The following is a 25,108-nucleotide window of genomic DNA, read 5'->3' on the forward strand; positions in this document are numbered from 1 at the left end:
TTGTTGAGCCTTTTGTGGATCACGTCACTGTTGCAGAGGTGGTCCTCATATTTCGGCTTTTTACAGTATTCATTTCACCCTGAGAATTTTTTTTTTTTTTTTTTTTTTTTTTTTTGGGCATCTGAAATAAAACATGGCGTTGAAATGAAAACTTTGTGTGTTTGTGTAAGTGACTAAGCATATACGCAGACGAAGTAACATCTCCAAAGCATTTATTTCATGTATTTGTCAGTTATTCATTTCTGGAAAACAGTAATGCAATTTATAAAGGTTATTGAAGGAAATTGGTATTCACCTGAAGCTGAGCTTTGGAAAGACAATAGCATCCCAGTAATGTTCCACACATTTGACTTAGCAGAAATACAACTTGTAAAGAACTGCTTTGCCTATTAAAAAGAATATAATTAGCTGTTAAGACAAAAATCGAACTTTGGTAACTCACTTGTACATTCATCAAAAATATGAAATCAGTAGAAAAGGCTCAGTGCAATCTATGACACTTAGCAATTATAAAGAAATTGTCAGAGTCTCGCTATTCAGTTTTTTATATCGTCGCTGTCGGGCAGAAACATCGCATCACCAAAACACAAAATTCCTCAAATATCACATTCATTGTTTAAAACTTGACTTGTTGCCAGTGCCGGCCGACCAGACAAAAAGGAGGTCCATTCAAATGTATCTTAATCTATTGTCACTTATTGTCTAAATAAACATCTGGACTTTCAATCTTGAGGCCTGCAGAATGAGGAAAGGGCATTTTGGGAGTGGGAGATTTACCACACTTCTCAGACAGGTCAAACTAGTGCGTTAATTCTCAAGCTGTTTTCAACACTTCGCTGTAAATTGGTAAATAATGTGCCAATCAATACCATTTCACAAATCAATACCAGTGTGGGTGCACATAAATGGTAGTGATTTGTGAAAACGATATTAAATTGGCCATGTTTGGACTTACGAGTTTCCGCACGACAGAGAATATACCAGCCATCCATCTGCTATTAGGGATGTAACGATAAGCCTGATATCGTGACATTAAGCTGCCACAATATCGTTGTCGTCATGTTCAGGATATTTAAATGTGCAGCTGAAGGGGAACGCCTGTGAAGCAAGTCAATATTTGGAGGAACTCAATGTGTGCGTGCATTAACAACATAACAATAATAATAATAAAACATAATAGCTACGGATACGATACGATATGAAGGTCACTGATAATTATTATGATATTGGAGGTGGGGGGTTGTCGATATTTTAAAAAAGATTGCAATATTGTAGAAAAAAAAAAGCTGATACTAAAAAAAAAGCACAATATTGTGCTTTTGTACATAACACCAATGCATATAAACCACCTACAATCTCTAATAATATTGAGGCACTTACTTGCTAATGCAAGCACACATTGATAGCTTCACAAGCAAATTAGGTTCCCCTTCATCTGACAATTAGCATAGATTTTAAACATAGAAGGCCAAAACATCCCTATTAAAAGTTAAATTTTACTAATAAACTAGCCTCTAGAGGGTGCTAGAACTGCACAAATGGAAATCAACCTGACTTTTTATTTTTTTTAACAGATGTGTTCCTTTTAAATATTGTGAACATGACGGCGACGATATTGTGGCAGTTTTAATATCACAATATCGTTATCGTTACATCCCTAATAATAACATAACATTGATGTTATGTACAAAAGTACACTATTGTGACTTTCTTTTTTTTTTTTTTTTAATATAGCTAACCTCCCCTCAATATCGTGGTAATTATTGTATCGTGAGATTCATATCGTGATAATATTGTAACATTTGGATATCGTTACATCCCTGTCTGCTATATACAATCCAATACATTATTGTGACCGATTCTCCAAATGATATAGATTTCCTGACAGGTTAGACCTAATTTCCGCTTGAAGCAAATGCACTTGCGTCTGTTGTGTATAAGGAAGAAAGTAGTTTCCTTGGTTATATATTATAATGGTAATACAGTGAACCCAGGGGGGCTTCAAGGCAATAGCCAACAGGGAAAACGTATTTTGGTGCCAGTTTGTGGCATGTATACATACATACAAACCTGTTTGAGTGGGCATCATTTAGTCACGGATTTTTGCTATTTGCGGGGATTACTTTAAATAATTTTGCATCTGCAACTTTTGTTGCCGCAGTGATTTTTGGAGCTCATTTTTTATCAGTGCTGTGAACGGTCTTGACCCGTCAATGTTCTACCTCAGCCTTCTCGACAGTCCACGAAGTTGCCTTTTATCCAGTAACAGATTTGCGCATATTTGAGAGGTGTGATTCTCACGGCTACATTAAATTCATGAGACGCCCCTTGACGCTCCACCCACTGATGCCCAGAAAACACGCCAATCACCTTCCTCACCCAACGCCGACGCCGCCCCTCCCACATCCGGGCGTAGACCCCCGACCCGCTGGCCCCGGGCTGGGCGTCGCAGTGCTGGTAGAGCAGGTCCGACGTCTCCTCTCCGGCCTGACAGAAACGATACACCAGCTGTCCCGGACGGTCGTTGTCGAAGCCCGAGAAGTGGACCCGGCGCCCGGGGAGTCTCTGCGAAGGCGGGCTCACGCCCAACTTCATGTGACGCCGTTTGTGGGCTTTCTTGAGCTCTAAAAGCGCGTAGTCGTAGTCCATCCCGATGTCATTGGCGTTGCCTTTAATCCAACCTTTGGGTACATGCGTGCGCTTGGCTCGGATCCACTGGAACTTCATTTTCTCAGACACGATCGGGGCGTCGTTTGTGCCGACCTCAACGTGGTTGGTCAAGTTGGAAATTGGAGACTGCGGGTCTCGTTGTCTGGGTTTTAGAAAGCCCACTCTGAGTCTCTGAGCACCCTTCACGTAGTTTTTACCATCATGGACGCAATGAGCGGCCGTGAGAACATGCCGGTCCCCAACGAGGGTACCAGAACATCCGGTGGACAGTTTGACAGCCACTGAGAAAGGATATTTAAGCACAAAGTTCTGCCCCGCAATGCTGTATCGCCCGTCGTGACCAAAGATCTGACGCTTCCGTCTGGTATGTGACCGCTGATCTTTCTCAGAAGGCGCAAAGGCGTATGCGGGGCTTTTGTTAGACCCGAGGTTATAACCATGAATCCCGATGGCGGTCTCAGTGAGTTGACCGTTTGAGTGAAGAGTCTCATATGCCAGAAACTGCTGTAGGTCCTCGTAGCTGGGCAGAGGCGCGCTTTTGTGGCATTCTGGGTCACACGGAGAGGTGACGTCAAGGCGGGCTTGTGACAGGAAGCGTGGGGCCGGCCGACTCTCGCTTTGCTGTGGGAGGACCACTGGGACACGCTGAAGAATCCACCGGGGTCGTGAGAAGGAGAAAACTGCGGGAAGGGCGACGAGGATGAGAAGGATGTGGATGGACGGGAACCTGCAAATAGAGAACAGGATGGACTGAAAAGTCAGTATACTGTGAATTAGCGTTTATCACGAGGGATTCCAAAACTGTTTGATCTGTGAAAATCCACACTATAGACAGACAGTATGTAAGAAAAAAACACTTGCTTTAAACACAGTTCAACTTAAAGCACCCTTTAACTAATCAAAACACACTTGTAAAACAATTCCTTAGCGCCTCTTTTCACTCGAGAGTAACGTACATCACTTTGAGGAAATACTCTGAGAAAAGAGAAAGTCCAAATAGGAGTCAGTTTATTGTCAACCAAAATAAAACCAGAAAATTAACACGCTTGTATATTTTAAAACCAAAAAGTTCAACCAAACCATTTAAATTAACCTAACGAAAGTCCACGCTAGCTTAACGCGAACATACAGCTACATGCTACTTCAATGCACACAGTGTACACCGCAATACTCGTACTATGTATAATCTCTTCTCTGTGGAAACAATGGGCCTCTTTGGATACTTTTTCAAATTTATTTTAATCCGGAAGTGTAAACATGCTTTGGAAAGGTGCATCGAGTCAACCATTTGCCCATTTTTAGCATAGGTTACTCTTGACCAACCTTCACAAAAGGATATTATACATAATTCTTTATGGCGGCAATACTTGGGCCATGAATGAAGTTTACTGACTACATGAAAAGAAGAAGGAAGTGGAGCAAATCAAATACATTAAAAGCTAACTTCACATTTAAGAGACTGCGAGGGGCAATGAATTTCCACATCAACACATTAGTTGAGCCTCTTGAGTGATTCTCAATGTGGATGACAACTACCTGATTGAAATAAATACAAGAACACCATAGATCGAAGGAGCGTTTTTAGTAGCTACTTTTAGTAAACATTATAGTTATGTCAGCAATACTCGCCATCGTGCAATAACATCAGTGAGGAAAAGTGGACTCAATTCATTATAGACAGTGATGTCATTTCATTCTCAAGGAAGCACCATTTTGTCTCGCTTTGATCAACTGATGTTTTCCAAAAAGTTGCAACAAATGTTCGGTGACTTCTGAAGAGGCCCACTAATGACTAAGTTTCGTTGGGGAGCTTCTTTGCCTCTGATTTGCCTGTATATTAGGGCTGGGCAATTTTGAAAAATAATTTGAGATTTATTTATTTTTTTCCCCTCCTTAATATTGGGATTGTGATTTAATATGCTTTTTTTTTTTTTTTTTTTTTTTTTTTAATATCCTCTTCCCATGTATTTTTTTTTTTAAAACACAAGCAATAATTAATCTATTACTATAAACAATATCCAATTTATTTAAAATGTTTAAGGTTTTGGTCTTATAAGTTTGACTTATGCTAAAATAAAAGCAAATGAACCATTAATTAATATCTAAGACACTTTATTTAGAGTTGTTAATTAACCAACCACTTTGACTTGCAGTCTTTTCAGTGTCCACTATGACAACTTCAGAAATTTTTCCAAACAAGTGTTTTGAAAACAAAAGTCAGTAGGTAAAAAGCAATGTACGACATTGATGTCGTTTTGAATGTGATTAATTGTTCGATACTGCATGCTGTCAATCCATAAAAAAAAAAAGATGGCTTCACCCTAAATCCCAGTTTGGCCACATTTGAGCCCCTCCGACTACGTGCATGGAAAACATCCACATTCCCAAAACCGGCATCATGGATTTAAAATTAACCTCATGGGAGCTGAGGGAGAGCCTTTCATTTGCATCGGAATTTAGCAGCTGCAGACATGCACTGTATTTAATGAGCAAATATGTCAGACAGGACGAAGTTCAAACCTTAAGAGACTCACATGGAAAATCCCCAAAGTGTCCTTTAGGGACTGGCATTAAGTCTACAAGACTGCCTTAATAATATTTTCATGGCCCGAGTATATTTAGGATGCATCGATCAAGCCAGACTTTAATCACATAAATTGTTCCACCCCTTCACCTCTTTGCATTCCATGCTTGACTGTTTGGGACCTAATGCAATGTAATATTTTGTTTTCTGCACATGTTCTGTTAATTTGTAGTTAGTCATATAACAATTATTAACTTAGCGGTATTCATTTCATACTTTGGCCTGCAGTGGTGGCGAAGTATTTGGGGAAATTATTTTGTACTTTGGTAGTGTACTTGGATAGATATTTCAGGTATCTGTACTTGAGTATTTTTATTTAATGTTAAACTTTTACTCGAAACTGATGATGATGATGACGTCAACCACAGTTGGGATCGTGGTTGATACTGATTTGAGATTCGGGGTGGGTGCATTCATGACAGATGCAATCGATTTGGAGAAACGACATATTCCCAATCCAGTAGAATTTTTGGCATATGTCATGTTGTCAAACTGACGGCATCAAAGTCATGTAAATACTATACTAGACTGGTGTTAAAAATGAATAAACAATTCACATGCAACGTAATATTAGTAGTCCGACATGACACTTGGAAGTAAATAATAAAATCTCCAATAAAATGCTAGAGGCTTAACTGGGGCTACAGGGATTTCTAACAAGGCCATAGCATTATTTTATTATTTAATTTTGTGTTTTAATATTTTAGATTAGAACGCTGTAGTACGTAAAATACGCTTGATTTGGCCACTCACGCAGGCACACACACACCCAATACTTACAGTCTTGGTCCAGTGTTGGAGCACATCTTTCACGCAAGATAACCGCAGACAGACGGTCCAAGTTGAGGTTTTACAATTTTGTATGGTCAGTCAACTATTGAGTGACGGGTGGGAGTAGAACACGACGTCTCCGTACTAATCCCGAAGCGATGCATCAAGTTGTCCCATGACAGCGCACGGATGTCCTGTAGGCTGCAACGTTGAGTCGGCGCATGCAGGAGGAGAGAAGGACGACGGGGGAGGTGTCCTGCATGCGTGCCTGCCTGCCGCCTAGCTGTCACATCTGCCGACAGAGTGTGTGCAGGTCAGTCACGTGACACTCGAGTCACCGCCGCGCCCCGTACACAAACGTGCTGTTTGATTCAATGTGGGTCATCATTCCCTTACATGCACAAAAAACAACAACAACATTTAATTATTGTGTGACGTGTCTTCACGTTCAACAAATTTAAATAAGTTATGTTATAAAACTTTTTTCCCTATTTTGTCTTCCTTGTTTTATCATAGACATGTTTAAAATATGCTCTGTCTCTCAACATGTAGACAACCTGCTACTTTTTAGCTCGCTAAGATTAAAAAAAAAAAAAAAAAAAAAAAAAAGTTCAACACGTTTCATTGAAACAATTAATAAAGACACCATTGTATTAAATGTGTCTTGCGTGTTAAACTACAGTTACAAATAGACCCTTCCAGCTGACGTCACTGCTTAGCTCCCGCGGCTCCTCCAGGAGGGCAAACATCCCATAAAAAAATGAATGTAGACAGCTTGATTTTCTGCGAGCGTTTTCGTTAAAAGGTGGAAAATATGTCAAGTGTCACAAAAAACGTCCCGAGTAGGATACAATATTACTGTGAATCATTGAAACCAGTTTTTGAAGCCGCTCGCTACAAAAAAAAAGTTGCGTCGTAGTTTCACGCAAGCCACCGTGCTAGTCTTTTACTCCTCGCTGTCTTTCGTGGGGTTTAGAATCGCTGACGACAGCCGAAAGAATGCTCTCATCTCTCTTTGAGCTATTAGAGCATCCGTCGGTTGCGCACAAGTTCACCATATTGGTCGCTGATTTATCAACTGTTTGACTTATTTTCTAGCTCACGCTGATTGTTTCACTCGCATTGACGCCCTGCACCCCACCGCTCGGGGCGCGCTTCAACGTGACGTCACACTGGAAGAGCCTATAGGTGTGTTCTAATTTTCTGAATAAAATGTATGCTCAAAGAAAATAGACTAAACTGTCAATTTAGTCGATGTGACGTAGGACGGGCCCGTCTAGACTTTGCCGTGTGATTGACAGTCGCTGTAGCCAATCAGAAGTTGGCTGGGTTTGGTTGAGAGCGCACAGCTTGTTAAGGCTCGTTAAGTTATACACGTTGATGTGCAGACATCGCAGTTGGGTCAGTGTGTTCCAATTACAGAGTGTGCGTCATAAAAGTGAGTATTGTGTTAATAGCCCGATATAATGAGTAATGCACGATTCGTGTAGCAAAGAGTATTGTTATATCCGTGGGCCGTTTACCATTGTTTACATATGCTAATCGCTAGCGTGCTGATGGCCCAGTCATACGAAGTTCATTTTATAAGATACTCTCGACTGAGGCGTTTTTTGTTTATTTGTGTACCTTTACAAAGTGTTGTGTCTGATATGTCTTTATTTTACTTGTGTTACAGAACCACACACACATACACAAAAACTTGTACAAAGTAGCCACACACCCATAGTTGGACTAATAAAAGAGAACTGAATCATCTCCTCGCATTCTTACCGATGCCCCCTGGTGACCGCAATCTCAAGGAACCAGCACATTAGCTTCCCCCAAAACAGTCGACTAAAATTGCTCTTTTTTTTTTTTTTTTGTTGACTAAAATTGGATTAAGACTAATATTATGAGGAAATCTTTAATTAATTTTAGCCAAAATACTCTAACTAAAATAAAATTTCTTGTCAAAATCAACCCTGCTGACTTTCGAGTCACTTGATGTGTTTTAAGGTAAGCATGTTAGTGATTATATCTCCTTTGTAGGGTGGACCTGCTGGCTCCAATACTGCCCTCAATAACACGCAACCCCTCCCGTCCCACAACACAGTTACAATTGACACCCACATTGAAAGTGAATATGGGGAAAGAGGTTCTGCCAGCTCCTCATCTTCTCATCAACTCAAACTTTTAGTTTTTAGTCTGCTAGATATATTTGAAGATTTTTGAAGTGGCTTTTCATAAACATGTATTGCTGTGTGCTAGTGAGAAAGACGTTTGTGTTGGAGATGGTTATGAAAGAAGCCGTGTGTTTGGCTGTGCCCACTGTTGTCACGGAGACCTACATTCCCTGGACTACTGGCCATGTTAATTGTTCAATCCCACCCACTCTCATGCTTCAGTCCCCTGACACTATCGAGCAAGTATGGACACCCTAATTGACTGTATTTCAGTCTGCTTTCTTTACGTCCTTATCCATTCTTTTTTTTTTATTTCCCCATTTTTGTGCCTCTCTCTTTCTCATTTCTTTCTCTTTTTGCTGTCCCTCGAGGCCACAAAACAGCTGTTTGGCTCCAGCAGATCACCACAAAAGGCCTTTAAGAAGTCCTTTGCTGTGAAATGTTAGGGAACTTGGGCCAAGTCTCAGGGCGAGGGCGAGTCGGAGAGGAACATACAACCCAAAGTCCGTTTTGTATACAACTTTTAATTCCTCATGACGAAAAGTAAACACTGTCAGCTGATGCTAAACACAACCAAGGAAAGATGCTAATTTATAGATTTGTTTGTTCATTGTGGGAACTCTTACTGTAGAGTGTTTATGTTTTGTACTATTTTCCTTGTCTACTGACAGGTATGTACACACTATCTCAGATAAGTTGGTACACCCCTCTCATTTCCATAAATATTTTATTATACCGGGCGTCCTCGAGTTGCGTCTGAGTCCGTTCCTACGCTAGTGATGTAACCCGAATTTCGACTTAAGTCGAATTTCCCCATTAAAGTCATTTTATTTGCATAAAAAATCTAAAATACATTAAAATACAAAGAAATAGGATACTGTCCGACTGAAGCCCAAGTCTTTGCCGATGTTCATCGGTGTCTCTCCTTTCTGCGATCTTTTTATGATGTTTAGCTTCGTTTCCATGGTTATTGCTTTTCTGATATTGATAGAAAATGTAGATTTCCTCTTCTTTGGGACCATGATATGGAAAAAAAGAGCGAGAAAAAGCCAAAGATACTCCCACAAGTGCACAAGCGCTAGCACTAGCTAAGGGCTAAATAGCGGACGAGGGGAAAACACTGCGGGCTATATGGCGGACGAGGAGCCAAAATGGCGGACGTTGTAAAGTCGAAACGCCCTATAGGTCGAGTGTGCCTTAACTCAAGGACTCTCTGTATATTGTAAGTCAACATTAAATAAATAACAGTGCTTTGAAGTAGTCAGTGTACATCTCATATAACAATTGAAATGTACTGTCCCCTCAAAACGCAAAACACAGCAGTATAACAACATCAATTTAGCATTGCCCCTTAGCCTTGTTTAAACTACAGGCAACAAACATGAGTACACTACTCACATTGTTGTAAATATTTGATCATTTCATAGGAAAATACCTTAAAAATAACATTACTACAATTAATGTCAATGTCAGTGTGCATCTTGTATAACAGTGAATTTACTGTAAAAATGCCACTCAGGCATTCATGTGTAAACGACTGGCAACAAAAGTGAGTACACCCAAAGTGAAAATGGATAAACTGGACCAAATTATTTTTCCTCGCTATTGTCATGTGACTCATTAGTGTTTGAAGGTCACTCATGTGAATCTTGAAAAAAATTGGCAGTTTTGCTATGCTCTTTTATTTACATTTAAGTTTTATGAATGGTATTTGAAGGGCAACATTTGTGTTGTCGGTTACAGAATAATGTGGGCAATTTACTTATCAGACAAGGTTGTTCATCCGCTTTCAATTTGGAATTGAATTACTGCATGTTAATAAATATACACGCGAAAAAATACTTCTTCATTATTTCAAATGTCTCAGTCTGTTTTAAGTTATTGCTCGTGAGTGTTCTTTTCCATCAGTATCTGTTGTTAGGTGCGTTGTCATTTTCGAGGTGTACCAAATTTTCATCCTTGCCTTAGCAGGAGTTCTCGGGGGTTTCCCATAATGATACATCTCTCATCGGCACATGAATGATCACTTGTTAATTGAGTGATTTTAACACTCCCCTGGAACTTGGCCTTTGCACTGTTGTGTGTGAGTTAAACACTTGGCACGGCTCAGCGTGTGACTTCCTGCCCCTTTTGGAAAATGACTCACGACCGGTGAAAGATGCACAACAACACGCAGAGCAACAATATGGAGTTATTTGAACTTGAAAAATCACAGTTCAAAATATTTTGCTTGGTACACTAACTGTATAACTGACTAGTGAGGAATAGTGTCAATTGTACTGTTGTTGTCGCGCCTGATCTATAATTTTCGTGGACAACAATTGTGATCATTACGTGAGCTGTGTGCAGTGCTTTTACAAACTTTGCCAAATCCTAAAATGACCCACATGATTCATTTAATAACACTATATCATAATTTAATATTAGTTAGTCGTATGTAGGTCTGGGCGATAGCGTAAAAAAAATAAAATCCCCCCCCCCAGTCATTCATGACGATTATGATTTTAATTGATTTAAATCTAATAAAACCAACACATTTATTTAAAGGTTTCATTTATTCAATAATAAGTCCTGTGCAAACTGTTCAGACAACAATAATGTATACTGATTCTAAATCAGTTTTAACATAAGTTTGTGCTGCCACTTGTGGAAAAGTGCAACTCACAATAACATTTGGATGTAACAGAACATAACAACAACTTGTAATAATCCAGAAGCCAAAATTCAATTTCACGATTTAGCAAATTTTCTACGATTCAATTTTCAAAATGACGATTAAACGAATTAATTCAATTTATTGCCTAGCCCTAGTCGTATGTAGATTTGTAATTTTTCAAAACATCTTTTCAAGTTTACATTAATTTGAAAACTTCAAACAACTGCTACTGTAACACAGAGAGCAGCAACACATACAAACACAGTAAACCAATACTCTGGCATATATTCTCTGCTCTGTTTGAACAATGAATATCCATGTAGCATAGTAGGGGACCTTCTCTGCCTCTTCTGAATTGCATTGCATCCTTTCCATTTGACCTCAGTGCTGCATGATGCGGCAAAAACGTGGTACCAAACTGAATGTGGGCAAATGCATATTCAGACTTTCCTGTAGACCAAGAATAAGAAATTATTTTTCCCCAACTCTCCGCCGTGACTGTGAATATTATCATTTGTCTATTCCGTCTATAAAATTGATTTAGGTGCACTTCTGCAGAGGAGCGAATACTCATTTCGCAGTATCTCGCAATAAGAGGGCCACTGCCACCTACTGTAGTTCATGTGCAATTACACTAAAGCCTAATTTATGCCTCCATGTTTGCTCTCGCGTTGATGATCGCCGTAGGTCACATGATCGACGCGAGCCATGAATTTTAAGTGCCGCGTCGCTCGTGGCCGGCTGCCGTGCACACGTCGCCAATCCTTGAACGCCGTAGATGGCGGGGCGTAGCTCGCTTCTGATTGGTCCGTTCGATGGCGTTTTTTCTTTTTTTTCTCTCTCTCTCCCCGCCCCCCGCCCAGATAGTTTCCGTGAAGGCAACTGGCGGCGCAAATCGACTTCCCTGCTCGGAGACCACGGCTGTGCATGTGGATATGTGCCTAGGACGAGAGGCGGAAAACAACAATTAAAAAAAAAAAAAAAAAAGTGTTCGCTAAGCGCATGGCTGTTGTGTTTTGGCGAGTTTACGGCCGACACCGGTGCAAATTGGCAATAATTAATTGCCACGGTGATGAACTTACTCTCCCCCCGGCTTTGTTTCGTGTTTCTGAATTAAATTGAACTTCCTGAATCCGTCATAAAATGCAGAGGAATCGCCACTCTGTGGCGGCCCAGCCATAGCGACAGCGGGACTTGGTGTGAAACTCCAGCAGACACCGATGTGTATTGCGCACAAGTCGGAAGGCAAACGCACGAGCGGAGCTCCAACGTGACGCCTCCACGCGAGCCTCTCGCAGAAGCATACTGAGGCCTTAACTTTATTCTAGTACAGCACAGCAACAAATAAATAAATAAATAAATAAATTAATTAATTAATTACACTAACTTTATTCTAGTACAGCTCAGCAACAAATAAATAAATAAAATTAAAAAAAAACATTTTAAAAAATTATAAAAATAAATAAATAAATAAATAAATAAATAAATAAGTGAAGTGAATAAATGTTCCCTGGGTTCAGATATTGTGACCGTGAAGGATGTAGTACGAGTTAGGTGCCATTTTTATTCTGCCTCCTCCCCCAGTGAAGCCAATTCAGTCAGTTATTGTTTTACAATAGTAACAAGGTTTTACTTAGCCCTTTGTCTGAGTTATGGACTTGTGAATATTGGAGGGTCCACTTGGCTAGACGCCAGCTCTCTAGATGGATGGAAACTTTGTTAAAGTTATGCGCTTGCCTTAAGTCATGATTGCGGGGAGCTCGTTGTGTGGCAACATTTGATTGATTTGTGTGTGATGTAGTTATTTAAAATACTCTGTATTGCTTCTTGCACTTTTATTTTCCTTTGGTCCATCATAAAGAATAAAAGCATTTAGGACTTCAGGCTAGTTTGGTTTTACTTGACAAAAGGGAATTCCATGTAGTTTCCAACTCCATTCCAACTATATAAAACTGTAAGGCTGAATGGAACACTCTTGTTTATGACCAGTTGGCTCTTGCACAGGCCACAGCAGAGGGATGATTTATTTCAGCAGTCTACACAGTAATCCAAGTTGAAGCATGTCTCATTCATCATCACAATTTCTTGAATTTTGCCTTTCAAAAGGCTTGCCTACTGAGTGGAGCTGTGACTCAGACTGCGGTTGCTTCTGTCTGCATCGAATCTGATCTCCAGCACCAAAACTTCCACCCATCCTTGAGTGAAAGCCTCACGATGAGTCAGGTGAAGTTTATCTGCCAGATAGAATTAGATAGCGGTAATTGCGGTGGATCAAGTCCAGTGGCGTGCGAAGCAGGGTGGATGCCTGGGGCAAGCACCTGGCCAAAGATTTTGTCAATGTTAATCTTCTGGAAGGTTTCCCAGCCATCTTGGTGCTGAAGTGAGTTGAGGAGCTTCTTTAGAGCGCGGGGTCAGCAACCTTTACTGTCAAAAGAGACATTTTAGGCCAAATAAATAACAAAAAATCTGTCTGGAGCTGCAAAACATTTGCACATTCTAATGAATGAAACAGTGTGTAAGTTTAATGTACTGACTGAGGACCCAAGAGCTTATTAGCGCTCCCCCACAACAGAAAAATATGCAGCATCCAAAACCGAGAGATTAATTTTCTTCTACTTCTACTTCTTCTTGGATATTGTGGGGGATAATTTTTCAGACTATGAAAAAACTAATTTCTGATATTTTTAGCAATTTTATTGACATATGATAATTTTCTGCCTCTTTTTCCTTTTTTTTTTTTTTTACATTTTTTCTGCCTTCATTGCTATCAATTTTCTGAGATTTTTGGCATTTTTTTCAACATTTTATAGTAATTCTCAGGAATTATTTTGTTGAACATTTGGTGTTATTTTTTTACTTTTTGAACTTTTTCTCAATTCTGCCTTTTTTATCCAGTTATCTGCCCTTTTTTTGTAATTTCATGGACATGTTATGGTAATTTTTTGCTTTTCCTCTTCCTTTTTGAACATTTGGTCACATTTTGGACAGTTTAGGTTACTTTTAAAATATTTTCATCTACCTTTCGTCTCACTTGCTAACAACCTAAAAATTTGGACACTGACATTTCATTTTTTTAATGTAAATCATTAATTCATTTAAAGAATATTTTACCTAATAAATATATTAATACCTACTAATTTTTTTTTTTAAGAGATCCACAGGGAGGCACAGGAGAGGGACTAAAGAGCCATGTGTAGCTCCAGAGCTACAGGTTGTAGACCCCTGATTTATACCAAAGCACTGGTTGTCCTTTACTGCTTCAAGGTGTCATCTATAGGCAATTATTTAGGATGCTCAATACTTGCTTTTTTAGTCCATTACCAGTATGAGTCATCAACTCTTGAGTTGACCGTTACCAAGTACCGATACCAAGGACCAATACCACCAGAGAAATACCTACATGACATGTGGGGTCCCTCAAAGGTCAGTCCTTGGACCCCTGTTGTTCAGTCTGTATATGTTACCTTTGGGTCAAATGCTTCAGAACACCGATGTTGACTATCATAGTTATGCAGATGACACACAACTGTATTTATCTATGTCCCCAAATGACAGCAGTTCTATTAACGCATTGTGTCATTCTCTAGAGCAAGTTAACAACTGGATGAACCAAAATTTCCTACAGCTGAACGAAAACAAAACAGAGCTCATTGTTTTCGGCAATAAAGAAAAGAGGATTGCTGTTAAAAAACAGCTTGAGTCACTGTCTTTAGAAACTAAAGACCAAGTTCGAAATCTTGGGGTACTAATAGACTCAGATCTGACCTTCAGCAATCATATTAAATTCATCACTAAAACAGCCTTTTACCAGCTGAAAAACATATCCAGACTGAAGGACTGCATGCTTCAAGCAGACCAAGAGAAGCTTATCCATGCTTTTATCTCCAGCAGAATAGATTACTGTAACGGTCTTCTGGCTGGACTCTCTCAAAAGAACATGAGACAATTGCAGCTCATTCAGAACGCTGCAGCTCGAGTTCTGACCAAAACAAAAAGATCAGAACATATTACTCCAGTACTTAAGGATTTACACTGGCTCCCTGTCAGCTGTAGAATCGATTTTAAAGTTCTGCTACTCGTCTATAAATCACTAAATGGTTTGGGTCCTGAATATATCCAAGAAATGCTGATTGAGTACAAACCCAGTAGGGCTCTGAGATCTACAGACTCGGGCCAACTAGTGGAACCCAGAGTTCGAAGCAAACATGGTGAAGCTGCATTTAGCTATTATGCTGCACACAGATGGAATAGGCTACCAACAGAAGTGAAGTCAGCCCCGAGTGTAAATGCTTTCAAATCCAGGTTAAAAACTTTGCTTTTTTCTTATACCTTTGATTAGGGACTTTTAAACAGCTTTAATTAAGTGTTTTTTTTTTTTTTTTGTTTTTTTTTTTTAAATAATATTAATTATATATATTAATATATTAATATTATTTTAAACTTCCTTATGTTAAATGTTTTAAAGTTTGTTGAATAATGTTTTAAGATTGTTATTGTATGTTGTTTTTTTGTTTTGTTTTTTTTAAAGTAAATTTTGTAACCTATTTTTATTTTTTATTTTTTATTTTTTTTCCTCTGAATGTTAACTACTGTTTTTTGATGCTTATGTGTTGTCTTTCCTTGTGTAAAGCACATTGAGTTGCCTTGTGTATGAAATGTGCTATACAAATAAACTTGCCTTGCCTTACATCCCAATATAGCATTTTCTGCAAAATTACATGAAACTAATGGCAATTTTGTTTTTTTTTCCGTTTTTTTCTCATTTCTGGTTCCTGTTCGTAAAACAGCTACAAAATAGTAGCCAATACTGATATAAAGTTACGATACCTTGACAGACGGACAGTATCGTGCCAATACCGAAACCTGGTATCGGTACTCGCCCATCACTAGTACAGATATTTACAGTACAATATTGGTAGTAGTTAAGAATGTTTGTGTCCAGATGATAGGGGGATGTCAGCTCAAAACAGTAGTGCGACCTTTTGGCAAAGAAAATTCCTCTTAGTCATTTTATGTTACAAAAAAAGAGCCCACAGGAGCAATTAAGTTCATGTCACCTGTGCGCCTTCCACAGTGACACCCTATGACTCACACAAACCACAATAATGCACATTTCCTGTTATGGAACTTATTCTTCCACTGTGCTTGTTCCCCATGTGTGTTTTTAAAAGCTCAAATGTCCAACACTTCCATCCTGGTAGCGATGGTGGCGACATGTGACACATGTTCAAACATGATGTGTCAGCTTTATGGACTAGGAAGATCGCATCATCAGCATTTTGCTTTTCACCAGCATCTCTACTTGTCTTGTCCACAACCGATTTGTGTGTGTGTTCATGTGCGCATGGGTGTGCACCGTTGGGAATGTGATGACGAGAGTCAGGAATTTAGATTTTGAGGTCACTGAGCTGCAAGCTAATCAACACCAATCTTTTATTAAAGGGACAGTGTGGAGATTTTTTCACTGTTCATTAAAAAAAATAAAATATATATAAATGAATAATATGCAAACAAATATGTTCTATTACATTAACGTACATTTTTTTAAATCTTATATAATATAATCATAGGTCTAGTAATCTCTAATTATCATACATATGTCGTGCCGCACCTGTCGTGAAGGTGTGTGGAGCGAGTGGTTGAGGGGAGACGGACCCAAAGGCGGAGAAACAAGGCCTGGAGACAAACAGGAATGAGAATAACTTTATTAACTGAAACCAAGTAGAAGACCGGATGGTACGTCAGCAGACTGGTTGCCATGACTGGACTGAACGTGGACAGACTTGGCATGACGTTGATAGACTTGGCATGGCATGGCATGGCCAGACTTAGCAGAACGTGGACAGACTTGACAGGACAGACTGGGCATGATAGGATGACTTGGCTAGACGTGGAGAGACTTGAGTTGACATGTAGAAACTTGACTAGACGTGGAGAAACTTGACTAGATGTAAACACTGCCAGCACAGCACCCCTCAACTGAATAAGACAAGACAATGCTACCACGACGCGTGAGAAAACACTACTAAATACAACACTAACGAGACTCTAACAAGACACACCTGGGAAACACAGCAGGCAAAGGGCACTAATTAGCAACACATACAGGAGAGAAGACACACACAGGTGGACGAGGTTAACTATGATGAGACTAGGGGAGACAAAACCGGACAACGGACAACATAAACACCCAAAACAAAACAAAACCCAACTCCCCAAAACCGAAACATGACAGCGCCATACAGGAGGCTAACTTGTTTTGCCGCCATCTTTCTGGATGGGAACTTGTGGTACATGTGACATGTCAGAGTCTGTACTTTTACTAAAAGCACCTCTTTGTAAAAATATGCCCCAATATATCTTTACAATAGCCTTTTTATTTGACCATTTTTGACTGAAATGGCTTCTACACCTTAGCTGTTCACAATGGGTACTAAATTGGAATTATATATTTTGAATGCGCTGCCACACCCGCTCATCATGTCAGCTGTCAATCAAATTCTATGACCAGAAAAAATGGATGCTGAAATTCATCCGCTTGTAATATGTCCCACACGGTCATCGCAGGGCTTTCCACGTTGTTATGAGACATGCTAGCCACTAGTTAGCTTGCAAGCTATCCATTCATCCATCCATCCATTTTCTTGACCGCTTATTCCTCACAAGGGTCGCGGTGGGTGCTGGCGCCTATCTCAGCTGGCTCTGGGCAGTAGGCGGGGGACACCCCGGACAGGTTGCCAGCCAATCGCAGGGCACACAAAGACGAACAACCATCCACACTCACAAGCACACCCAATTTTAAATGAGCAGCGTGAAAATAGTCTGTTAAGATTGAATCAAATCAAAAGGCAAACTTCTTTTTAGGCATCAAAATTCTTTTGTCTCTGAATGCCAACAAAAGCGCTCCCGTTCTCATATAGTAGGGGAGGGCTTGAGCCATTTTAGCCACAGCCAAAAAATCAGGAAAACCTGAAATGGTGAAAAACGCTTTAATGCTATTTCTCCACAATACATTAATACAGAAATCTCAGTCGTTCCACATTTTTAGCAGCAGTTATGAGTACTTGCTAGTTGCCACCTCTGTAGAACAATGCACCTCTGAGTTTGGCTGTATTACAAAAGCATCTGTTTCCATTGGCGCCTCTATGAGGTAACTGATCCGATGTACAAGCTAATTGAAGACTTCCTGCCGTGTTCCACCTTTTTGTCACCCACACGCCCTTTCTCACACATGAAATAACAGTTGCCTAGCCGCCGGGCACGGCATAATTATTGACCAGTAGGAAGTGTGGAGCTTTTTGGGTTAATTAGAGCTTCCGTGTGGGAAATGGTGTCAGAGGGAAACCTGTGCAGGGATTTTCCATGTTGTTATAACATTGGGAGTATTGTTCCAGTGTTATGATGGTTTCCTTAGTATCACTTAATCAGGGCATTTAATATGAGATCATTGTTTTAAACCAGGTCTGATTTTGGATGTCAGTGCCAGATTTTTAAAGTAATTTTTTATGAGTGGGTTTTTACAAAATATGGTATGATAGTCTGCCTGAAAACCAGCTCTAATGAGTGCTAATATTAAAAAAAAAGAAAAAAAAGAAAGTGTTTTAATAATTGTATTTAAAAAACATTATACAATCATAAATGGGGGTTCCCTATGTTAGTAAGTTTAAGTAAGGTTTAAGTAACTGGCAAGGGAAAACGATTGGATTTTTTCATAGTGCTCAATATCTGAGGGAGTGGTAAACATTTGGAATTTGCATCCATCTGTTTTTGGGATTGCACCGATTGCATGTTATGTTAGTCACTGTCATTTATCAAGCGCACACACAGGCACAAATGACCTAAGAGAATTAGTCTTGTGAGTAAGACAGTCATTCTACTGGTGCACTGAACTAGATGGATATCAGGGATATCGAATAAATGCTCAAATAGTTTTGACCAACCCCGCCCACATAAAGTGTCAAACTGTGGCTGGATTACATGAAAGCCCCCTTGGACTCACTTACATCAGCTTCCAGTAAAACACACTCAACAAGTGCACAAGGAATGGCGATAATAAATTGCAGCAGATTGTGAGCCGATGACGAGGATTTGTCTGAAATAGTGTGCTTTTTTTTTTTTTTTTGCAGCACCATAAATTGTGTAACTACACATATAAGGTGAATGTAATTGGTGTGTCCAGAAACAGGCTCATACCTATTTACAGGTTTTTATATATTAGTTTATAAGTTCATGAAAATATTATTTGATAATGTTGTGAACTTCTGCCTTCCATCCATTCAACTACAACAAATTAGTTTTTTGTTTTTGTTTTTTTTTACATATTAAAACACGTGTTTTATTTTGTTAGAGTCTGTTTGAACTCTGGTTGTCTACAAATGAGTCTATCTTACAACATCACTTTGGGAAAATAAAGCCTTCCTCACTTGCACAGCTCTCCGAATAAGAAGCTAACTGTTCAGTTCAAGATGTTTACTTGTCACACCCATTAAAACTGACACATAACACAAGCGAGAGTTCAAAAAAAAAAAAAAAAGCGCAAAATGTTCAACTAAACCATATCATTTCAACTAAACGAAAGTCTGCTAGCATGATGCTCGCATCTAATGTCAGGCTCCAACTAACAATTATCTTAATCGGTTCAACAGTTATTGAGTTAATGAACTGATTGATTGAATTATCTTCCCTTTATTAATTAAAAAACAAACAAACAGAACATTACTTCAAATTGACACGGCAGACAAACATAAACTGATTATGATTTATTTACTTGTTTGTTCCGTAACATGTCAGAAAATGGACACAACCATTGATTATTATTTTGCAAAGAAAAAACAAAAGTTTTATTTTGATTAAACACAAAGATAATTGGCCTGCTTGACTACAGAGCAACAGAAATCATTGAATATTGAACCCCCATAGAGGGGCTACTGAAAATTAATACAGATAATTTTAAACCTTCAAACAACTCACACGGAGCAACAACCAAGTATATTTAGTTCAATATTCTTTCTTTCCATTGAGAAAACTAACCAAAGCGATCTGCGTCTCAAAAGAGATTTGTTTGATGTCTGACATTCGCATTTGCACATATTCTTTTGGTATGCTTGCTTTATTTATGTTGCATTCGAAACAGATGCAGAAACATCAGGATGTAGCTTATGATCAGGAAGAGGAACAGGATAGGTGGAGGCTTAAGTAGAGGTATATTTTATGTGTGTGACATGAGGTGCTTGTGTGTGTACTTGTGTACATGTGGAGAATGAGGCTGTGTGTGCACAGTTGCACACTAACGATCAACTGTCAGACATGCTCTTATGGGACTGAGGGATCAGGTGTGGCTCTTTGGCGTGATCGTTGAGTGTTTTCATCACAGGGAAATTGTCATGATGTCAAATGTTTCACTCTCAACTCGAAATTAACCTTGAAATTTCATTGGTTCCATTCAAGGATAAAGCAACTGTTGTTTTATACTTCTCACAATTATGTTGTAATAATGTTGTGTTATTGTTCAGATTCATCTAAGAGCCTCCAATACATGCAAACATGAGTTTAGATCTGAGTTTAGATTCTTCTCATATTGTTGTGAAACTGGCCTTGGTTTGGCAAGGAAGAAATGTTCCTATCCTCCAAGCGACTATCATTTTTATAACAATAGAGTTCCATCACAAGTGTGGGAATTAGTGTGAGTGTCTGGGTGGGTCCTCTTTCGGGGGACATTTCTCATTCCTAAAATATTTGTTTTAGATTTCAGTGCCATCAGCGTGTTTAGAAAATGAGCAAGGTCAGGCAAGACACACACATAAACACTGCAACCAGAGGTAGCAAAAGTACTCAAATTCTGTACTTAAGTACAAGTACAAATAACTTTGTTTAAAAAAAAAAAAAAAAAAAAAAGCTGCTAAAACTGAAAGTACTGATTCAACTCCTTAGGTTGACAATACAGGTTCTTAAATATACAAATTATACAGTATAAAGGAAGAAAATACTGCTCAAAAACCCCAAATACCAAAAAAATGCCAAATTAGCAACAATTTTCACATTATAGTGTGTGGTGGTGGACCCAAATGCGGGGAAGCAGGGCGAGGAGGCAAAGAATGAGGTCAAAAAGAAGTTTAATAAACAAAAACGAGAATGCAAAAATGAGCTACAAACTAAGAAACAAAAATAACAAGGTCCAAAAGGGTAAACCGAGACAAGACGTGGAACAAAACCGGAAGCATGACATGAGGAAAATGACAATGAATCAACGCAGACAGAGAGGAGACAAGAGACTAAATACACACAAATACACTAATTGACACAATTAGACACAGCTGGGTAAGCCACAAGTGGCAGAGGGTGCTGATTGGTTGACACATGAGGAAGGGCAGGCAAACGCAGGTGGACATGACAGTGCTTGACAAGAAATTGACAAGACTAGGGAGCCACACAAGGACAACAACGCGGATCAAACCCAAACTAACCCTAAACCATGACAACAACGCGTTCATTACAAATCATTCTTGTAGCCAAAAACATCCAAACATCATGGATAAAGAATTTTTGCTCTGGATGCTGAACAAATGTCATAAGTCAAAAAATAATATTAATTAGAAGTTTAACAGAAAATAATCTTTTGTACAGTTAAGTAACTTATCTTGTACAGTAAGTATTTCTTTGTTGATACTTCCCACCACTGATGATGTTGCAATGCACCATAGTGCCCCATTCAGTAAAAATGGTTCACTTGAATGAACCAATCCTCCCACAAGAAAGTAATGTTCTTCTTTTCAACTTCTTTTATCTTAAATTTCATTTTTTTTTTAAACCTATGCTGAACTCCCAGTGATTTATGTTGTTTTGCTTTCCTGCCTCCATCCTTTCTGAGCTACTTGGAGGCCCAGCTGAGGCCCTCTTGTTTTACATCCGTCCCAATAATGCACTGGGGCACTATCATGTTCCATCATGGTGCAGTAAGGTCATCTATAGGACACTCACCCCTCAGAGTCCAAATGGAAAAAAAAAAAATGTACACGGACACTTTTACTTCAGCTCCACTAGAGTGCAAAAGCAAAAGGTAACATCCTGTGTAGGCCCTTTGGCTTTTAAGATTATAAACCATGCATGTAGCTTGTCTTGGTGGTGGTGTTGGTGGTGGTTAAAATGTGTTATATCTCACAAAGTCAACCTAAAGAACTCCATGGAGCATACAATGAAAACAAGAGTAAAACAACCAAGGCACATGTAATAAAACAGTAAAAGAAGGTCAAGAAATGTTATCGGCTTGCTTTTAGTTGTAAGTGACGACACACAAGAAGAATTTGGGGTTCTATTAAAGGCAACAAATTACGCATTGCTCTTTTTTTTGTCTTGATAACACTGCTAAATGTTGCAAATGATAGCGGCGACCTCCTGATTTTTGCCAACATTCATCAGAAAAGTTGGCAAATCCAACATTCGCAAGCATTTGCCATTCAGTAAGATACCAGCTAAAGAACTGTAAATTGCAGTTTGATGCATAGCAAACATCAGTTGCAGGAATCATCCCCCACCGCCCGAAAGCGGAGGGAGGCTGGCTGCCCTCATGTCCACCGGAGTGAACCTCTATGTACATTTGTATGTCTAATCTATCAACACATTACAAAATTTCGAAATCAATAATTCTTGACGGTGTCACTTCAATCAAAGCATCGTAAATGAATGTCTACTTAACAACTCGTGAAAAGTGTCGCGTGGCATGATGAATCAAAGACGTTCGTTTTTTGGAAACTCCAGAGATGTCTGCTTTTAACACGCTTTCTTCAAGTTTCACTTTCACTTGACGCGAGCTATTCTGAGAAATAGCGAACGTGTTTGAACGGAAACTCACATTTGCTCCAGCCATCACCATCATGAAGGTGCCACTGCTTCAAATGCTTTTATTACTAGCATCTTTAACAGGTTAGTAGATAAATAGTAAGATTATTACATTACATTTGATATCATTGTTTTTTTTTAATTATCTTATCTCTAGCTGAACAACAACACTATTTGTGAGTAGTGTATATATATTGTTTAAACTTTAAGTTGAGTCAAATGCGCAAGCAGCATTTCATTCAAATTGATGCACATACTGAAGTTGTCAAAAAGTTGATTCTGTTTAGCTCCAGTGTCATCAGGTATTTCAATTTAAAAATGTTCTGTTATGAGCTGTAAAATACATTGTAACTGTGCCATCACATACATAATTAATAAAACAACAAATATATTTACGTTTGTAACACGATTCCATTGCATATAGCTGTAATGCTGTGTTTGTTTTTCTCGAAATCATAAGATTCTCGATGCCCACCGCAAATGAGGATGTGGTTTAAAAAAAAAAAAGAAAAATTCCCTTCAGCGTGTATACAAAATGTATTAGGGTCATTCAATTGCAGGATAGTTTAAGCACCAACATTTTTAGAAAATGAGCCATTTGTTTTGTATGGCCAGCTCAACCATCAACAGTACACTTTTTAGGAGATATATTATTGGTCAAATCACATTTTTGCTGTATTTGGCATAATACTACGACACCTAGGACGCATAAAAACAAAGAAAGAAAAAAATCTGAATAAATCCTTTACAATTAAATAGTTTTTTATTTAATTAATTTATTAATTAATTAATTAATTATTTTTTTTTTAATCAAATTTACCCTGTGATTGCCTGGCAACCGGTTCAGGGTGTACCCCGCCTACTGCCCGAAGCCAGCTGGGATAGGCTCCAGCACCCCCTTGTGAGGAGCAAGCGGTTATGAAAATGGATGGATGGATGGATAATTTATTTTCTGTATTACTCTAATTAAAGTAACAAGGTTAGAAATCAATGCTAATGTTGGACTTTTTGCTCAAGCGTACATGCTAGCATGTTAGCTGTTATGCTAACTGTCCAAGAACAAACTTAGCTATCTAATATAAAAAAATGAGAACTTTGATATTAATGTATTTTTCTGGTAATGTAAGTAAAATAGATGAAAATAAAAATAAAAATGGAGGAGAGGACTTAATTAGGTCTTTCCATGGTCAGAGAAATTAGCTTGATGTCTTCTACTGAGTCATGTAGCTCACTTTTGTTGTCTCAGGACAAATATAATTCACACAGTCAGAACATGTTTCTGTATTTTGTGCTTGTGTTCTTTAAAAAATGATAGGAGGCGGAACCAAAAATGTCCTCTAATTCTGGAATGACCCGTTGAAAGGTTACACTTCGAAATGAACAATCTTCTGATCCACAGGCATGTGTGTGGCGAGGCCCCCTCAGGAAGTTTATGTCAAGGCAGGTGAGATGGTGGTGTTGAATTGTCAACAGGGAGGATATCATTTTGACCATGGTCCGGTGATATGGACCAGTGAGAACAATCTGCAGATGGACCTGAGCAAGATATCACCGGCTGAACAGAGACAGATGGGTCTCCTGTGTTTGGACGGGAGCCTTTTTATTCTCACCGCTTCAGTAAACCATCAGGGCAACTACTCGTGCTCACAAAGGTAAATTGGACGCAGACCTATCGGGATGTATTCAAACAGAGATAGTGTACCACAAGTGTTCTTCTGGTGGGTGGAGTGTGCAAAATTCCCATAGGCACACTCCAAACTCTGATCCTTCTTCACATGACAGGAATGTGAGCAAGCAGTTCTGGTTCAGGCTGACCGTGTACACCACATTGACCAGAGAGCTGGAGGACAGAACTCAGTACACGATGACATGTTACACACAAGAGTCATGCACTTTGAACTGTCCGGAGGTCGACATCCCACCCCCGAATAATCCCAATTTTACCAGTTATGACATTATATGGAACAAGGTATTTCAAATCCTTTTTCAATACTTTCTAACATTTGAATGAATGAAACTGCATCACATTCTAATTAACCCTGCAGGAGGGTGAGTCACTGCAGAAAGTTGACAGCTACTTTTCAAGTGTGGAAGACACAGACCATGGCGTCTACACCTGCACCAGGACTTACCTGTTTGATGGTCAAATCTATAACAGGAGCTACACGTTGGTGTTGGACGTCCAGCCTAGTAAGCGTAAGACTATGAAGAAGTGTTCTTCCTGACTGCAGATCAATTTTTTTGTGCAATTTTTTTTTTCTGAAATTATTTTGATAATCCAGATTATACACCACTTTTACTGCCTCAAAAAGGCAACCAGAGTAAATACAAACTTCAGTTTCAAAATTAACTTTGCATTGACTCATTCACTCCAGCCATTTTCACCGAAACAACCTCCTTCGCTCCCGGCTGTTTTACTGGATTTTGACT

General features: G+C 39.1%; 2 protein-coding genes across 8 annotated transcripts in view; one reads left to right on the top strand and one right to left on the bottom strand.

Annotated features, from left to right (window-relative positions):
- Positions 1-195: 195 nt before the first annotated feature.
- LOC144017304 (serine protease 23-like) lies at positions 196-6,430 on the bottom strand. Its single transcript, XM_077518713.1, has 2 exons — positions 6,035-6,430; positions 196-3,397 (listed from the first exon to the last, which is right to left on the bottom strand). Exons 1-2 carry the CDS (start codon positions 6,058-6,060, stop codon positions 2,224-2,226), a joined length of 1,200 nt encoding a protein of 399 aa, XP_077374839.1. The 5' UTR covers positions 6,061-6,430; the 3' UTR covers positions 196-2,223.
- Positions 6,040-25,108, top strand: part of LOC144017302 (interleukin-18 receptor 1-like) — a 24,450-nt gene continuing 5,381 nt past the window's right edge. The window contains exons 1-5 of one of the 7 annotated variants that reach the window (XM_077518708.1): positions 6,040-6,338; positions 24,078-24,122; positions 24,209-24,330; positions 24,461-24,647; positions 24,724-24,874. In XM_077518708.1, the coding sequence (XP_077374834.1) occupies positions 24,111-24,122; positions 24,209-24,330; positions 24,461-24,647; positions 24,724-24,874 (472 nt within the window). In that variant the 5' untranslated portion in view covers positions 6,040-6,338; positions 24,078-24,110. Of the gene's footprint in view, positions 6,339-7,111; positions 7,214-7,363; positions 7,464-22,649; positions 22,763-23,633; positions 23,658-24,077; positions 24,331-24,460; positions 24,648-24,723; positions 24,875-25,108 lie in introns of those variants that run through there. The other 6 variants (XM_077518706.1, XM_077518705.1, XM_077518702.1 and 3 more) reach the window with 6 other exon arrangements.

Source organism: Festucalex cinctus, chromosome 4 (genome assembly GCF_051991245.1).
Source record: "Festucalex cinctus isolate MCC-2025b chromosome 4, RoL_Fcin_1.0, whole genome shotgun sequence".
Classification (NCBI taxonomy): Eukaryota; Metazoa; Chordata; class Actinopteri; order Syngnathiformes; family Syngnathidae; genus Festucalex; species Festucalex cinctus.

Bases quoted from the DNA above. Each gene is read 5' to 3' on its own strand.
- LOC144017304 (XM_077518713.1), bottom strand. From the start codon at position 6,060: ATGTGCTCCAACACTGGACCAAGACT. The intron at 3,398-6,034 runs GTAAGTATTGGG...CTCTATTTGCAG, and splicing joins TCCAACACTGGACCAAGACT to GTTCCCGTCCATCCACATCC.